This window comes from Mycetomoellerius zeteki, unplaced genomic scaffold (assembly GCF_001594055.1).
Source record: "Mycetomoellerius zeteki isolate Tzet28-1 unplaced genomic scaffold, Tzet1.0 scaffold36, whole genome shotgun sequence".
Classification (NCBI taxonomy): Eukaryota; Metazoa; Arthropoda; class Insecta; order Hymenoptera; family Formicidae; genus Mycetomoellerius; species Mycetomoellerius zeteki.
This window is the reverse complement of record NW_017257349.1, coordinates 339,749-354,260: the sequence shown is the minus strand read 5'-3', so window position 1 is coordinate 354,260 and position 14,512 is coordinate 339,749. Positions and strand designations below refer to the sequence as shown.

Genomic DNA, 14,512 nt, shown 5'->3' with positions numbered 1-14,512 from the left:
TCCAAGTGAACGAGAATAAGATTGTTTAAAAAATAAATAATAAACGCACCCGATAAATATATAGTTTCAATAATTCGCACCTTTTCAAAAACTATCACAATTATTTATAATAAATACGTCGTAATAAATACGATGGCTAGAAGAAGTATATATAAAGATAACCAATTAAAGTGTGTTACATCAAAATTTGTAAAAAAAAAACCACTTCTTTCTCAAGAATTTAATTATTATTAATCAGTTATTAGTGACTTACATTAAATTAAATTAAATTAGTTAAAATATTTATGGATGAAAGATATATATAAAACATTCTATACATGATTAAAAACGTCCATTAAGCTTATATCTAGCATTCTATTGTATCGATTTTTAGATATTTTTAAAATCTGCACAATATTACAATACTTATTATTAACAAGGACGCAGGAGCGCAATTTAACATTGCATTATTTTCTGGTTCTGTTGTGGAACTTTCTTCTTCTTTTTTCGTCGTTCTTTCGGTTGTAGAGTTTTCAGTAGAACTGATTACTGTAGTTGTTGAAGATGTATTTTCAGAAGTGGAATTAATAGTAATAGTACCTTCTTCCGTCGCTAAAATGATATTTCTAATAAGTAACAATGCTAATTATACTGATAGAACTATTAACTATTAATATAAATAACTATTTATTTTAATATATATCAATATAAATAAATTTATATTGATGTACGTTTTATTTATTTATGTCAATATATTAAAAACAAATACTTGGGGTAATAACTGTTTTAGTTGTGGTTTGTTCTTGTCTTTCTTCGGTTTTTAATACAACTGCAGCATTTGCTGTTAATATAAAATTAGCCTGTGGCACAGTATCTCTGAAATACGATTTACAGGGTGTGATTTATAACTCTATCACATACTGAAGTTTTTCTATTATAAAATTCATTAACTTACTGATAGTTTCTAAAAACTTAATTATTATTTTATTTTTAATAAAATACATTATTATAAGATTGATAAGAAAGTTTGTATAAGCTATTTTATACATTATTTTGCATTATTCTGCACAACTTACGTGACGAGAATTGCATTGCTGGAAGCCACAATAATATTCAAAGTATTATTTAAATTAGTATGAATTGAAGTCAGATTAACTTTCTCTTGCCGTAGACCCAAATTAATTACGATAAAATACACTGGATAATTTTTCAAAGACCTAATTATTAATAAAAGAAGTAATTAATTGAAAAAATATTCTGTTTTAGCTGATAAGATATTATCTATTACTATCTATAAATATTGTATATACCAACCTCTTTAACACCAACACGCGATCATTATTTAAACTTGCAAATTCATAATCTCCATCTGTAAAAACTGGCTGTTTCCTTAAAATAGCCAGCTTCTTATACGTTTTCAAATTGCTACTTTTTCTACTTTGTTGAATTTCTACATTTCTATTAACATAATTAGGATGAATGGGGAGATATGTGGTTTTATTTATAGAGAAACCAGCTGAATTTTTGGAATTCCATTGCATGGGAGTCCTAGCTGGATCTCTTGAAAAATATTTGTATTCATTTATGCCTCTGGCACAACCCATGGGATCAATAGTACTATTCCAAAGTATTTTTGTGTCTAACATAGCTATTTCTTCGCCATAATATGTATATGCTTGTCCAGGCAATAGAAGACTAAGCATGTGAAGGCCGTCGATTCGGTTGAGCCCAATTCTTGAAGCTACTCTTGAATTGTCATGATTTGATAACTATATTTAAAAGATAATTAAGTTTGTAATTAAAAGAGAAAATATATTAATATTTTAAATTAACGTATTTTCTCTTTAAATTAGACAAAAACAATATAATCATAAATTAACACATAATGTAAAAATATAAATATAAAATTTTTCTCAGTTTTTATAGAATTAATTTATTATGTAAAATTTATTATGTAATCAATTTATTATGTAAAATTTATTATGTAATCAATTTATTATGTAAAATTCTTACCACCCAATTAGTCTTGGTATTTTTCGGAAGAAATTTAAGCCATTTCTCTAAGATATGTTTAATATAAGTAGCATTACTACTGTCACGAATATGTGTAATAAATTTAAAATTGAACGGTGCAATTCCTTTATGCGTATTATTGCCATAATATGCCAATAAATTATCATCAGAAACATCGTATGATTCTGCGATTAACAATCTAATGATGTCATTAAATCGTATTAATTTTAATAATTTATGCACATATATATATGTATAATATTATAATATAACATGTTAATATTATAATAATATTATTATAAAAGAGAATTAAAGATAAAAAATCTTTAGCTATCATACTTTGATATAGCATTATTTCTCGATACCCAGTTGTCAATATGTTCACGAAATGTATAAAGAAGGGCGGTGCTTTCAGGAAGACCAAAAGTATAAGCATTCCTTCCCACAAAGGATTCATTTCTTAAGGCTTTGTCTTCGAAAAAATAAGGCACTGCATTAATCCGAAAACCATCGACGTTTCTTTCTAACCAAAAGTCAAATATATCCTGTTTAAAGAAATGAATTATTTATAAATTATTTTACAAAAAATAAGAATTCAAGATAAGAATTCTAAAATATACATGTTAATTGTAATTAATTAAATTTATAGCATAATTTTTGTTTAAATTAATAATATATGTCGATTAAATAATTAAATTGCTTTTAAATTTTTCTTAAACATTTTAAAGTTATTTAAAAAGTTACAAATTATTATATATATATATTATGTAAAAAATTTGAATTATATTTCATCTTTTTACTTTTTAATTTGAATTTTTTAAAACATGAATAATTTTAATTTTAAGACAATCTCTACGAATTACCATTAATTCCTTAATCACGTTCTCGTTTCTCAAATTAAGATCTGGCTGAGAACTATGAAATTTATGATAGTACCATTGTTGTCTTCCATCGTGCCATGACCATGCAGAACCATTTACGACGTTGTATGTACTTATCTGTGCCAAAGATATAAAAAGATATGTTTATTTTATTTGATTTTTTAATTATTATTTATATAAATTATATTTAAATTTAAAAATTCATCGATTATATCAAGAAATAATCTTTCCCTTTTTTTTCTCAAATTCTGCATGTAATTGTATTTTTTTTTAAATTTTCAATTATTGACCTTTATAAAAACAATCTAATTAAAAAACGTTGAACATTACATTTGAAAAAACATAAAAAACTGAGGAAAATATACCCAATTATTTGGTGGAATATTTTTGCCGTTTTTATCGATGCTACCGTTGGTCCAGATATAATAATCAGTATACGGTTGAACATTTTTTGCCGATAACTGGAACCATTTATGCTGATGACTGGAATGATTAGGAATAATATCCAGAATGACTTTCAATCCTAGAAAGATTAATAATAAAATTATAGCAAATAAATAGTGATTAAAAAATTAATAATAACATTAAAAATACGAAAGGCTCTCCAAATAAATTAAACGATTAAATACGTGATGTAAAGGAAATGCCAAATGTGAGCCGACACCAGTTGTTCGTGTGTAATTCAAAATGTATATTAAAAAATGTGATACAGACGTTTCAACCCTGGTATTGGGTCCTCTTCAGTGTAGAAAATACGTGTTTAAAGATAATTTTATGATGTCAAATTAAGTAAAAAACGCTCGATCGTCAAAACATCGTTAAACTATCGTCGCTGTTTAAATCTCCAAAAAGTCGTCTGTATATATATATATTTTACAGAATATACAAACAGTCCATGTTGAAAAAATTCCACTAAAATAATTGATTCAAAAGAAATTTAGTTAATTATAATAAAACTATATTAATCAAAATTACTAAAAACTTATGTAGCGAAAAGCTTAACGATGATCTGTTACAAAGATATTAATACAGAGAGTGATATCGTTGTAATGAGAAAATCAAGTACAATGGAAATATTATAGGAGAAATAGAGAGCTTGTCCGCCGATAAAAATTAAATGTAAACATAAAAAGTAAAAAAATAAACGTACATAAAAATATACATATTATCAGCAGAAATTAAACAGAGTTACGTCAATCTTTAGCGACTAGGTCATAATACAATGGACTCACAAGGGAACCTCTCGAGGTGTAAAATTCTGATTTTATTGAAACTTTGTGAACTTGCAGCTTACATTTTTACGTACGCTTATCGTTTTTTAGCCGCAACTGATATTTTCTAAATTCATCTCTTTATGTAAGCTACAAGTTCACAAAGTTTCATTAAAATCAGAATTTGACACCTCGAGAGGTTTCCGTCATTAAATCTGTGTCATTTTGCAAGTTTAATCCGTTTCTTTGTTTATTGATAAAAATTGCCTCAGAGATTAATCTCTTATTATAACTCCTTTCCTCGTCCAAAACCCGAACATTGTCCCAATCGAATTCATGATTGTGCTCAATTCTATGTTCTGTAATAACGTTCTGCGATGTAGTATTTCGATTGATGTGGTTTCGATGTTCACTTATTCTTGATTTTAACAATATTTTTGTCTGCCCCACATAGGAGGCATCGCAATTTTGACAATTGATTTTGTATACGACGTAGCCGTAATCACACTAGCGATTGCCGATTGGATTGAGATTGCGATTGATGATTGCGATTACTTTTCAACCAATCAAAGCAAAGCAGTAACCGATTGAGATCCGATTGAGATTAATGACTGCCGTTTAGACAATGCTCTATTTTCTAATCGTTAATCGCAGTTGTCGGCCAATCGTAGCCAATAAAATATTGTGATTTTAATCACGTGATATCAAAGCACATGTGTCTCGATAATACAATATATTAAATTGTAGTCTAAAGTGTCACACTTGATACAAGGATATAAGTTTATGTGTATAATGTCTAGACTGAGTTCTAGACTGAGTTCCAAGAAAAGGTTATGATGTAATCCTTTCTCCTTTCTTCTTGCTATTCATCGATGCATCCAAATTCTCTTGTTGGTATTATTTGCAAGGAGCATAATAATTATCACAATCAATTCTTGCTCGTGCAGTTGCCAATATTGATTAATATTTCTTGGCATTTTTTCGATGCTATTTTTCACAGACACAATATATTAGCGGCCACAATTCTTACAATCGTCAGTGTTGGTCAGTGTGATTGAATGATTGTAGATCGCCAATCGCCAATCGCAATCTCAATCCAATCGGTAATCGCTAGTGTGATTACGGCTTTAGAACGTGTCATAGTTGATAATCTGTCCTTCTGCCCCTTGATGAAAGAATTCAATTTGTTGATCCCAGTAAATGCTAATCTTATGAACCGATTATTCTTAAAAAATCTATGAAATTTTTGTCAGAGATAGATGGAACGTAAGGTATGGTGAAATATTTAATCTTGTTATTCTGTCTATTATTATTTGAAACTGCTTCTGTTCTACTGCAAAGTTTAGACTTTGATATCACTCTTTTTTAAATATTTTTGAAAATTAAGTCCAAAGGGTATCCATTATTCATTAATATGTTAATAATAAATTCAAAATTCTTGCAATGGAATCTGGGATGTAATAGAGCATCCTGTCAATCAAACTATTGATAATGCCCACTTTGTAACATAAAGAATGACACGAAAAAAAGTTTAAAAAACGTGCTGAAAATGTAGGCTTGTGATATCAGTCATGTATTAAATTGTTTCCTTCTTTTATTAAAGTCAAGTCCAAAAAATTCAATCTATCCTCCCCCCCAACTCCATTGTAAATCTTAATCTGGGATGGAAATCATTAAATTCTTTCACCAAGATATCGATATTCTGTTCTTTTATCGAGAGAGCGATGTCATCCATGTATCTATAATAAAACCCTAGTGTAAATTTTAACTTATTAAGCGATACTTTTTCAAGTTCCTGCATGACTAAATTCGCTGCTAAAGGGGACAGAGGGGATTCCATAAGATTGTTTATAAATTTTATTGTTAAAACTAAAGAACGTAAAACTGAGCACTAACCTCACAGCTTTGACGAATTCAGTTTTGGGTAGTTTGATATTATTTTGTATGTTCAGCCACCTATTTTCGATGCTCTCAATAACTAAATTCACTGGAACATTAGTGAATAGAGAGACAACGTCGAGCGAGACAAGGACTGAGTCGTCTGTCAAATTTAAGTGTGATAAGTCTTTGGCTAGTTGAAAACTGTTCTTAATGTGCCCCATCGGTTTTTCAAAGCAAGAGTCCAAAATTTTATGTAAAAAAACCGCTAAATTGTAAAGGACTTCCAATGGATGAGACTATGATACGTAATGGATTGCCTGTTTTGTGTATTTTTGGCAATCCATATATTTGGTATTATAGCATTAGTAGAATTTAGAAAATTATATGTATGATCGGTTACATATTCATTCCTTTTCCAAGTTTTCAACAAAGACTTTAGATCACTCAAAATTCTGTTAGTCGGATTGTGAGGAGGAAGACAAAAGTTTTCTCCTAGTTGTAGTAGGCATTGTACCTCCCCTGGGAAAGTCACACTCGAAAGATTTATGAACCAATTATTGTTAAGTGTTTTAAATTCAAACTTATTTACTGTAAACTTTGACGGATTTAAATTGATTTTATATATATGATCATCAAGAATATCAACTGGTCTTTCGAAGCTGTATTTATTTTCAAAAAGATTATTATTATTCCCGGAAATAGAATTATTATCGAGTGATGGTTGTTCCTGAACTGTGCAATAATATATTTTATACTTTCAATTTTATTCAAATGGTAATTACCTTTTGATTCTAACCTATTTATTTTATTGAACATATGTTTTCTTCCCGCAATGTATAATCTATCTAGTGAAAAATGTTGAAAAGAGAAGAAATCATTGTAAACGGTAATTCTCTAATTATATTTTTAGTGCACTGATTAATACTCAATTTTAATCGTCTATATTGATAAAATGCGTCCGATATTTCAAATTTGAGTAACCTGATTTCTAACCTATAACAATTCTTTTTTGCTTGTAAGTTAATCTTATTATTATGAAACTTTAATTCTGTTAAGTTTTTTATCTGTAGATGTTGAGGTAATAATCCTCGTGTTTTACACAAACGCAAAAATTCTATTCTTATTCCTATTCTATTCTTATTCTTATAATATTAATAATATTAAAAAATTAATATTATTATATATAAAACATTGAAAAAATAACATGTATGTATAATAACCAATATTTATGTAAATTATGAAAAACTTCCTGAATGTCTCTTTTGTTGTGAAAGATTCTAGTATTATAAATTTCTAATTATATATCAAATTATTATTTACTATTTTATACCTCGATTATGTGCCTCTCGCATCAAATTATCAAAGTCACTTAAATTCCCAAAAAGAGGATCTACGTCCATATAATTGGAGACGTCATATCCTGAATCGATTAATGGTGAAACATAAATAGGATTCAAACAAATCGTTTCGATTCCAAGATCCGTGATGTAATCAAGTCGACTAATAATACCTATAAATAAATTGCATTAATAATATAACTTTACAAACATAAATTTTCAAACATTTCAAACTTTACAAACATTTAATTTTCTATTAGTAATAACAAAAAATTTGTGTGACCTACCCTTTAGATCACCCTCACCATCGCCATCACTGTCCTGAAATCCTCTGGGCCAGATTTGATAAATTAATGTGGTTTCCCACCATTCTCTATCAGCGAGCTCTTCATTATCCATTCCATTTGTCCAAAGCACGAGGATATTCATTAATGTAATGTAATGTATAAACGCTAACATCGCGCATTAAGTTGGGTAATGTTTCAATTTGTCTAAAATTTCTTATGTCTAAAGCAAAGTAGTTATTGTGTTATAAAAATTTGTTGAAAATTAATCAAAATTAATGAATGAAATAAGCTCAAGTGATTAAATCTAAAACAATAAATAATGCCGATATGAGCCAACACGGGATGTTCGAGTGTAATTTACGCAATTTATTAAAAAAGTAAATACATGTATAAGTTTCGACCTTCAGTTCGGGTCCTTATCAGTACAATTAATCACACGATAAAAATTATTCGGAAAAAACGCATGAAAGGAATTGCTCTAATACATGGGTTAATGATCAAACTATTAGATGTCCACTTGTCGAATTTTTGTCATCAAATTGTCCGATTTGCTATACAAGAATTACAATCAGATTTTTATAATTATGTCGGAGAACCACAATTTTATGAAAAAATAATATCACTTACATAAAGTCAAATAGTTGTGAGAACCATGTGTGCGTAACGCTATTATTATTAAATTATCCGATTTACTATTAAAAACAAATTTTGATAAATTTGGTCAATATTTTTAAAAACCTTTTTTATATAATTTTATAACAAATTAATTTAAATTTATATAACAAAACGAACGAGACACTCTCACATGTCTCAGATATTGATGGTTCGAGCAATTATAGACACACAGTGAGTTACAAAACGAATCGCACAGAGCACCAAAAAACGAAATAAAGAGAAGGAAGCATTACGTCATGTAAATAAATTAGCATATAACGGGTTTAACGATAACGTGTCATTTTGTAAATTCGAACCTCGTTTTTATTTTTTTTTATGTGAATCATTTCTAATAACAACCTTTTATTTAAAATCTTTTTTTTGTTTAATATCTTAACATTGTCCCAATCAAAACCGTAGGAGATAATTCAATTCTATGATCTATGATGACCGAAGACTGCGTCGTGTTTCTATTAATATAACTTCTGTGTTCAGAGATGCGCGTTTTTAAGCATCTGCTCGTTTGACCGTCGTATGACGCATCACACTCCTTACAATCAATTTTATAAACCATGTTGGAGTGAGACAACGTTGGCAGAATATCTTTTAGTATCTTAATAAAGTTATTTAACTTATTGATATACCATGCGTACTAAAGGCACCTTGTTAACGAAATTTTTAATTTTGTCAGATATAAAGGGAATGAAAGGTGCCGTGAAGAACCGTTGCTTTTTGTTCACTTCCAAAAACTGTTCATTGTGTTCTTGGCAAATACTACATTAATTGATTAAACTTTTCATAAAATCTTTTCTTAATAGTTGAAAAGATTAAAGTCAAAAGATAACCATTGTTTAGTAGAATTTTAATGATATTATCAAAATAAACACAAAATAACAATAAGGAGTACGAGCCAAATTATAATATATTCGAATATTAAACAAACGTTTCGACCTTTTTATTAGGCCTCAGTGTTTACAATGTTTAACATGTTACAGTGTTTACATTGTTATTTTGTGTTTATTTATTACACAGGCCTGCATGGTTTTGATGATTGGGATTTAACAATGTTTACTTATGTAATTTTTTTAGCTGAATTCGAATCCGGCTGCAGAATTGCTCTATCAGGTCAAGATTTTGAAATATCCTAACTTAAAACTGTCAAAAAAGCCGTTATCAACCATATTTTAAATTAAATTAAAAATTAAGAAAATTTTTGTTGTGAAATCCATCAAAGGTATCATTTACTACTATATGGCCTCTTCAAAATCCATTTTGAACCATCTCAAAGCGATTTTTTCTTTTGGAGATATACTTATTCAAAGTTCATTAAATTGTTCATTAAACCTCTAGGAGCCTAATCTGTATACCGTTATATTAGAACAAACTGTATTTCTGGACAGAGATTAGTTGACTCTTCTACCTTTTGTCACAGAATATTTTTAAATTTATGAGAATTGTTATACTTTCACAGTTCATGTCTTACTAGTATTTTATGTTGCTGTCTCTTTTTTTTTCTCTCTCTCTCTCTCTCTCTCTCTCTCTCTCTCTCTCTCTCATGACTCTCTCACGACTCTCTCAGACATGAACTGTGAAAGTATAACAATTCTCATAAATTTAAAAATATTCTGTGACAAAAGGTAGAAGAGTCTGCTAATCTGTTCAGAAATACAGTTTGTTCTAATACAACGGTGTACAGATTAAGCTCCTAGAGGTACAATTCATTAAACTTTGAATAAGTATAATATCTCCGAAAGAACAAATCGCTTTGAGATGGTTCAAAATGAATTTTGAAGGGGCCATATAGTAGTAAATGATACCGTTGATAGATTTCACAACAAAAATTTTCTTAATTTTTAATTTAATTTAAAATATGGTTGATAACGGCTTTTTTGGCAGTTTTAAGTTAGGATATTTCAAAATCTTGACCTGATAGAGCAATTCCGCAGCCGGATTCGGATTCAGCTCAAAAAATTACATAAGAAAACATTGTTAAATCCCAATCAACTTTCAACACCTCTAATTTTACAAGCCTGTATTATTATTGAGCCATTATAATATGATATCATCAAAACTATTATAATGGAAACTAGGATGCAATAGTAGTAAAACCCTATCAATTAAACTGATAATTATCCTTATCTTTTGAGATAGAGGATGCCAAGAAGAATAATTCAAAAATCGACCCGAAAAAGTACACTTACGATATTAATAAAAAATGAGAGAATTTTCCTTCTTAATCAAACAAACATCCAAAAAATTCAAAGTATTGCCCTCAAATTCTATAGTGAATCTTAGTCTCGGATGGTAAGAGTTAAAAGTATCTAGAATTTTATCAATATTCAAAGTATTAAGAATTAAAACAATGTCATCCACATATCTACCATAAAAGAGAGGAGTTCCAGAAAGTTTTTTTAACGAACACGACTCTTGCATAACTATATCAGACACTATGGGAGATAATGGTGAACTTATAGGTACTCCAAAAATTTGTTTATAAAATTTTTTATTAAACACAAAAAACGTAGAATTGAGAACTAATTTTAATGCTTTAAAAAAATTCGGTTTTTGAAATGTCAGTATTCCTCTCAATAAGACTCCATCTCCTTGAGATCTCCTTGACCTTCTAAAACTAAGTCAATTGGTACATTGTTAAACAGCGAGACTACGTCCAAAGATAAAAGTAGAGTATTATCAGATGTAGTCAGTTTTGAAATGTTTTTATTCAGATGATAACTATTGTCAATAGCGCTTTCAGCCCGCGGTAAACTTTTATGAATAATTTTATGTAAAAACGAAGCTAAATTGTGAATGGAGCTGCCAATGACGAAACAATGATACACGGAGAGATTTTTCTTTTAAAATTTACTCTGAAAATATGATAGTTGTGGTACAATACAATATTTAAAAAATTTTTACCATGCACTTCAGTAAAATTGATCAAACTTATTTTATACTTTATTGCAGTCTTATTAATGAATGAGAGAGATTTACATTAAAATTTTTCGAAATACAATGTTGTCCCACGACTGTCATATTTTGAAGATAAATTCTAAGAAAAAATTCTTTCCGTGTACGTAACGGATGCCCGTCTTATGAAATTTCGTTAAATAATATGCACGTTATAATTATAGAATCCGTTATAAAACCGTACTAGTTCCAATTCTTTGTACACTCGAATCTGTGTTGGCTCATATCGGCATTACTTATTGTTTTTGAAAATTAATGTTATATATCTCAATACATCGCAATATCTATTATTAAAGAAACTCACATCTGAGGTAATAAATCTTACGATTCCTCTCTTAATTGCACTTCTTGATGATCACAATCAATTTAAATATTTTTCAATATTACAATGTCGTTCTTAACATAGTCCTCTTGTGAATGATGAAAAAATGACGCGTTAAAATTCTGCATGACGCAGATAACTATGTTATCAATCGCTGTCCCGATTGAAATTGACTGTTATAATATAGGGTAGGGATAGTTAATCACGGTCAAAAACAAAATAATAGTAATGCAAAGATTCGACGAAAAATTAGCACATATTAATCACACAATATAATAAAAAATTAGATATTAAATATTAATTACAAATTGATAATAAAGCAATTTGCTAATTGCACATACATAAGACATAGTTCTCTTCTATATTATAATGTATAATATTTTTATGATAGCGAATAGGTCGAAGCTGTGACGTTATTATCGAATCGCGCATGCCAACAAATTGTGACATGAAAAACTCTTTAATGATAATAATCTGATTTATTGATAAAATGATATAATTGATGCGATCATCCTTGATTTCCACTTTTTTATTTATCGCGATTATTTCAAAAGCATGAAAGCATTAAATCAGAATAGATACTGACGTAATTGAACAATCTTTTTGGACAGATTTGGACTGATCAAGAGGAAAAAGAAAGAATAAGAATTATAATTCTCATAACGTTCTATTTCGTAATTATTAGGCAATAACATAACAATACATATATACACGTGTATGTATGTCTACTGGCGAGCAGTATGTATGTCGCGCTTACACGGTATAAAACTCACAACGTGCGTGTCCTGCGCTTGCTGCCCGATGCAGCCGTTAATTAATTGATCATCCTACACCACGTAATGCGTCAATAGCTCTAAATTTAGATTGCTTTCTTCCGGAGACAAGTGCCTCGATTCTCATTAAATCAAGACAGAGTGCGGAATTTTGTCAGAAAAATTGTTTTGTAATTAGATCAGATTAGATTAGATGCGTATCAGTGACTCATTTATACTGATTATAAATTATGGTACTCGTGGTGTAGGACAATAGCTTCGTTTATTTCCCATTATAAAACAGTTCACTATATTAAACTTTAAAAGCAGTTTTACAGTGAAGCGATGTACACATCGCATGTTTTCACCGTTCATGAAACCACTTTTTAATCTCTTAATTCTATAATCTGCAGAACTGTTTTCTAAGGAACACACCGACTATCTTGTACATAATTTATTCTTATCCTTTAGATAAAGATCGTCGATGAGATGGACTCCGCAATTGCATACGAAAAGTTTAAAGCATAGTTGGACCAAGTCGATGAACTTTAAGATATTTAACTCTCTCCTGGCACTCTAATGGTTACTAGTAAAATACTAGTATCAACAGAATTCAAGAGCAGCATGTTGCACCAAGTATATATGTATGGTAATATAATCTCGCGAGAGAGAAAGAGAGAGAGAGAAAGGGGAGGGAGAAAGATGGATGAGAAAAAAAGATAGAAAAGATGGAAGGAGGTAATATAAACATAGAATAAGATGCTGCTTGAGAATTTATCTCGTGAAGAAAATGAGTGTTCCATGAATATATCTTGTTAATTTTAATAAATATTAATAAAAAATACTAGTTGAATTTTAATGAAAAATAAAAATAAATATAAACGTCAATATCAAATACTAGTATTATAGTATAAAAATTAATAAGATATTAATAATACTATTATCTACTTATTAATGATAATTTAAATACTAGTACCTTACTAGTAAAGCGATAGTAATATTTATAACTAAAATGAAGTTCCTTTTCAAAGTAATTATCAGTAAGTACTAGTATGAATTATATTATTATATCAATACTATTACAGACTTCACACTACTAGTTTTAATGTGACTAGCATTAATATCATTATTTGTACCGGAGAGTGCTAGTAAAGCATTAGTATCAGTGAAATACTAATACTTCAACGACAACGTAATATTTAAAGCAAATTTTATGAAATTGGTCCATTCCGGCTCTAAATCTTTCATATTTTTATTTCTGCAACTTTCATCCCTCCTTCTCAAGGGAGCAATAGTCATAAATACTTTTGTTCGCTAACAATATCGTTTACGTCGTTAGAGACATGTAAAGACAGTAAAGATAGGATGATAGATTGAACAATAGCATAGAGTATGAGGTATCCTTCATACGATAGTATGGAATATAGATTAGTTATAGAATACATACATGCATTATACATGTTATGTGTAATGTGTGTTATGTGATGTGTGCGTGTGCTTGTTTGTACAGAGAAGGGAAAAGTGAAATCGGAGAAAGAAGAAGTAAGGAAGAATATGTGGAAAATCTACATTTTCGATAAAATGCAGAAATTGTTATGGAAAAACTTGATATTTGAAAAACAGTGTGGCCAGCCCCAAAATGACAATATACGAAAGTAAAAGATAAAATCATACAAAGTTTCGCAATTCTTGTAAATTATACTTATAAAAACATTTTCTTTAATTTTTTTAGTATGTCTTTTTTTAATAAATAACTTATTTTAGACAATTCTACTCTTCTTTTTATTTTGTACATAGAATATTGAAGAAAAAGATGCATTTATCGTGAATTGCCTGCTTTAAAAATGTTTTCAAATTGTTGTTAATTAAAAGTATTTTTTAAATATCGCAATTTACAACGTTTAATTAAAAAAATATTATTGGAAAATCTTTATTAAAATTTAATTTTTCAACCAGAACTTTTTATGTATTAAAAGGAAATATTGAAAAATACAGAAATTTCGTTGATATTTAATTTTAAAATATGCAAGCAAAATTTTATATACCCAACCTTAAACAAAAATGACATCCAACAGTTCATGTGTAATCACAATCATGCATCAGTTAATCTTTGGTCCGAAAATTTTTCCCGCGATTGTTGGTCTTTTTCACGTAGACAAATGACTAATTAATTGGACCAAAGTGAAAACTAGTTTATGTATTAAAAAACTGTAATAGTGTATAATATA

General features: G+C 28.8%; 1 protein-coding gene across 1 annotated transcript; it reads right to left on the bottom strand.

Annotated features, from left to right (window-relative positions):
• Positions 1 to 734: 734 nt before the first annotated feature.
• LOC108725771 (maltase 1) lies at positions 735 to 11,572 on the bottom strand. The gene is made up of 10 exons (XM_018452982.1): positions 11,515 to 11,572; positions 7,590 to 7,809; positions 7,296 to 7,475; positions 3,239 to 3,396; positions 2,856 to 2,990; positions 2,332 to 2,537; positions 1,993 to 2,191; positions 1,294 to 1,748; positions 1,056 to 1,196; positions 735 to 855 (listed from the first exon to the last, which is right to left on the bottom strand). Exons 2-10 carry the CDS (start codon positions 7,759 to 7,761, stop codon positions 735 to 737), a joined length of 1,767 nt encoding a protein of 588 aa, XP_018308484.1. The 5' UTR covers positions 7,762 to 7,809; positions 11,515 to 11,572.
• Between the last annotated feature and the right edge of the window lie 2,940 nt (positions 11,573 to 14,512).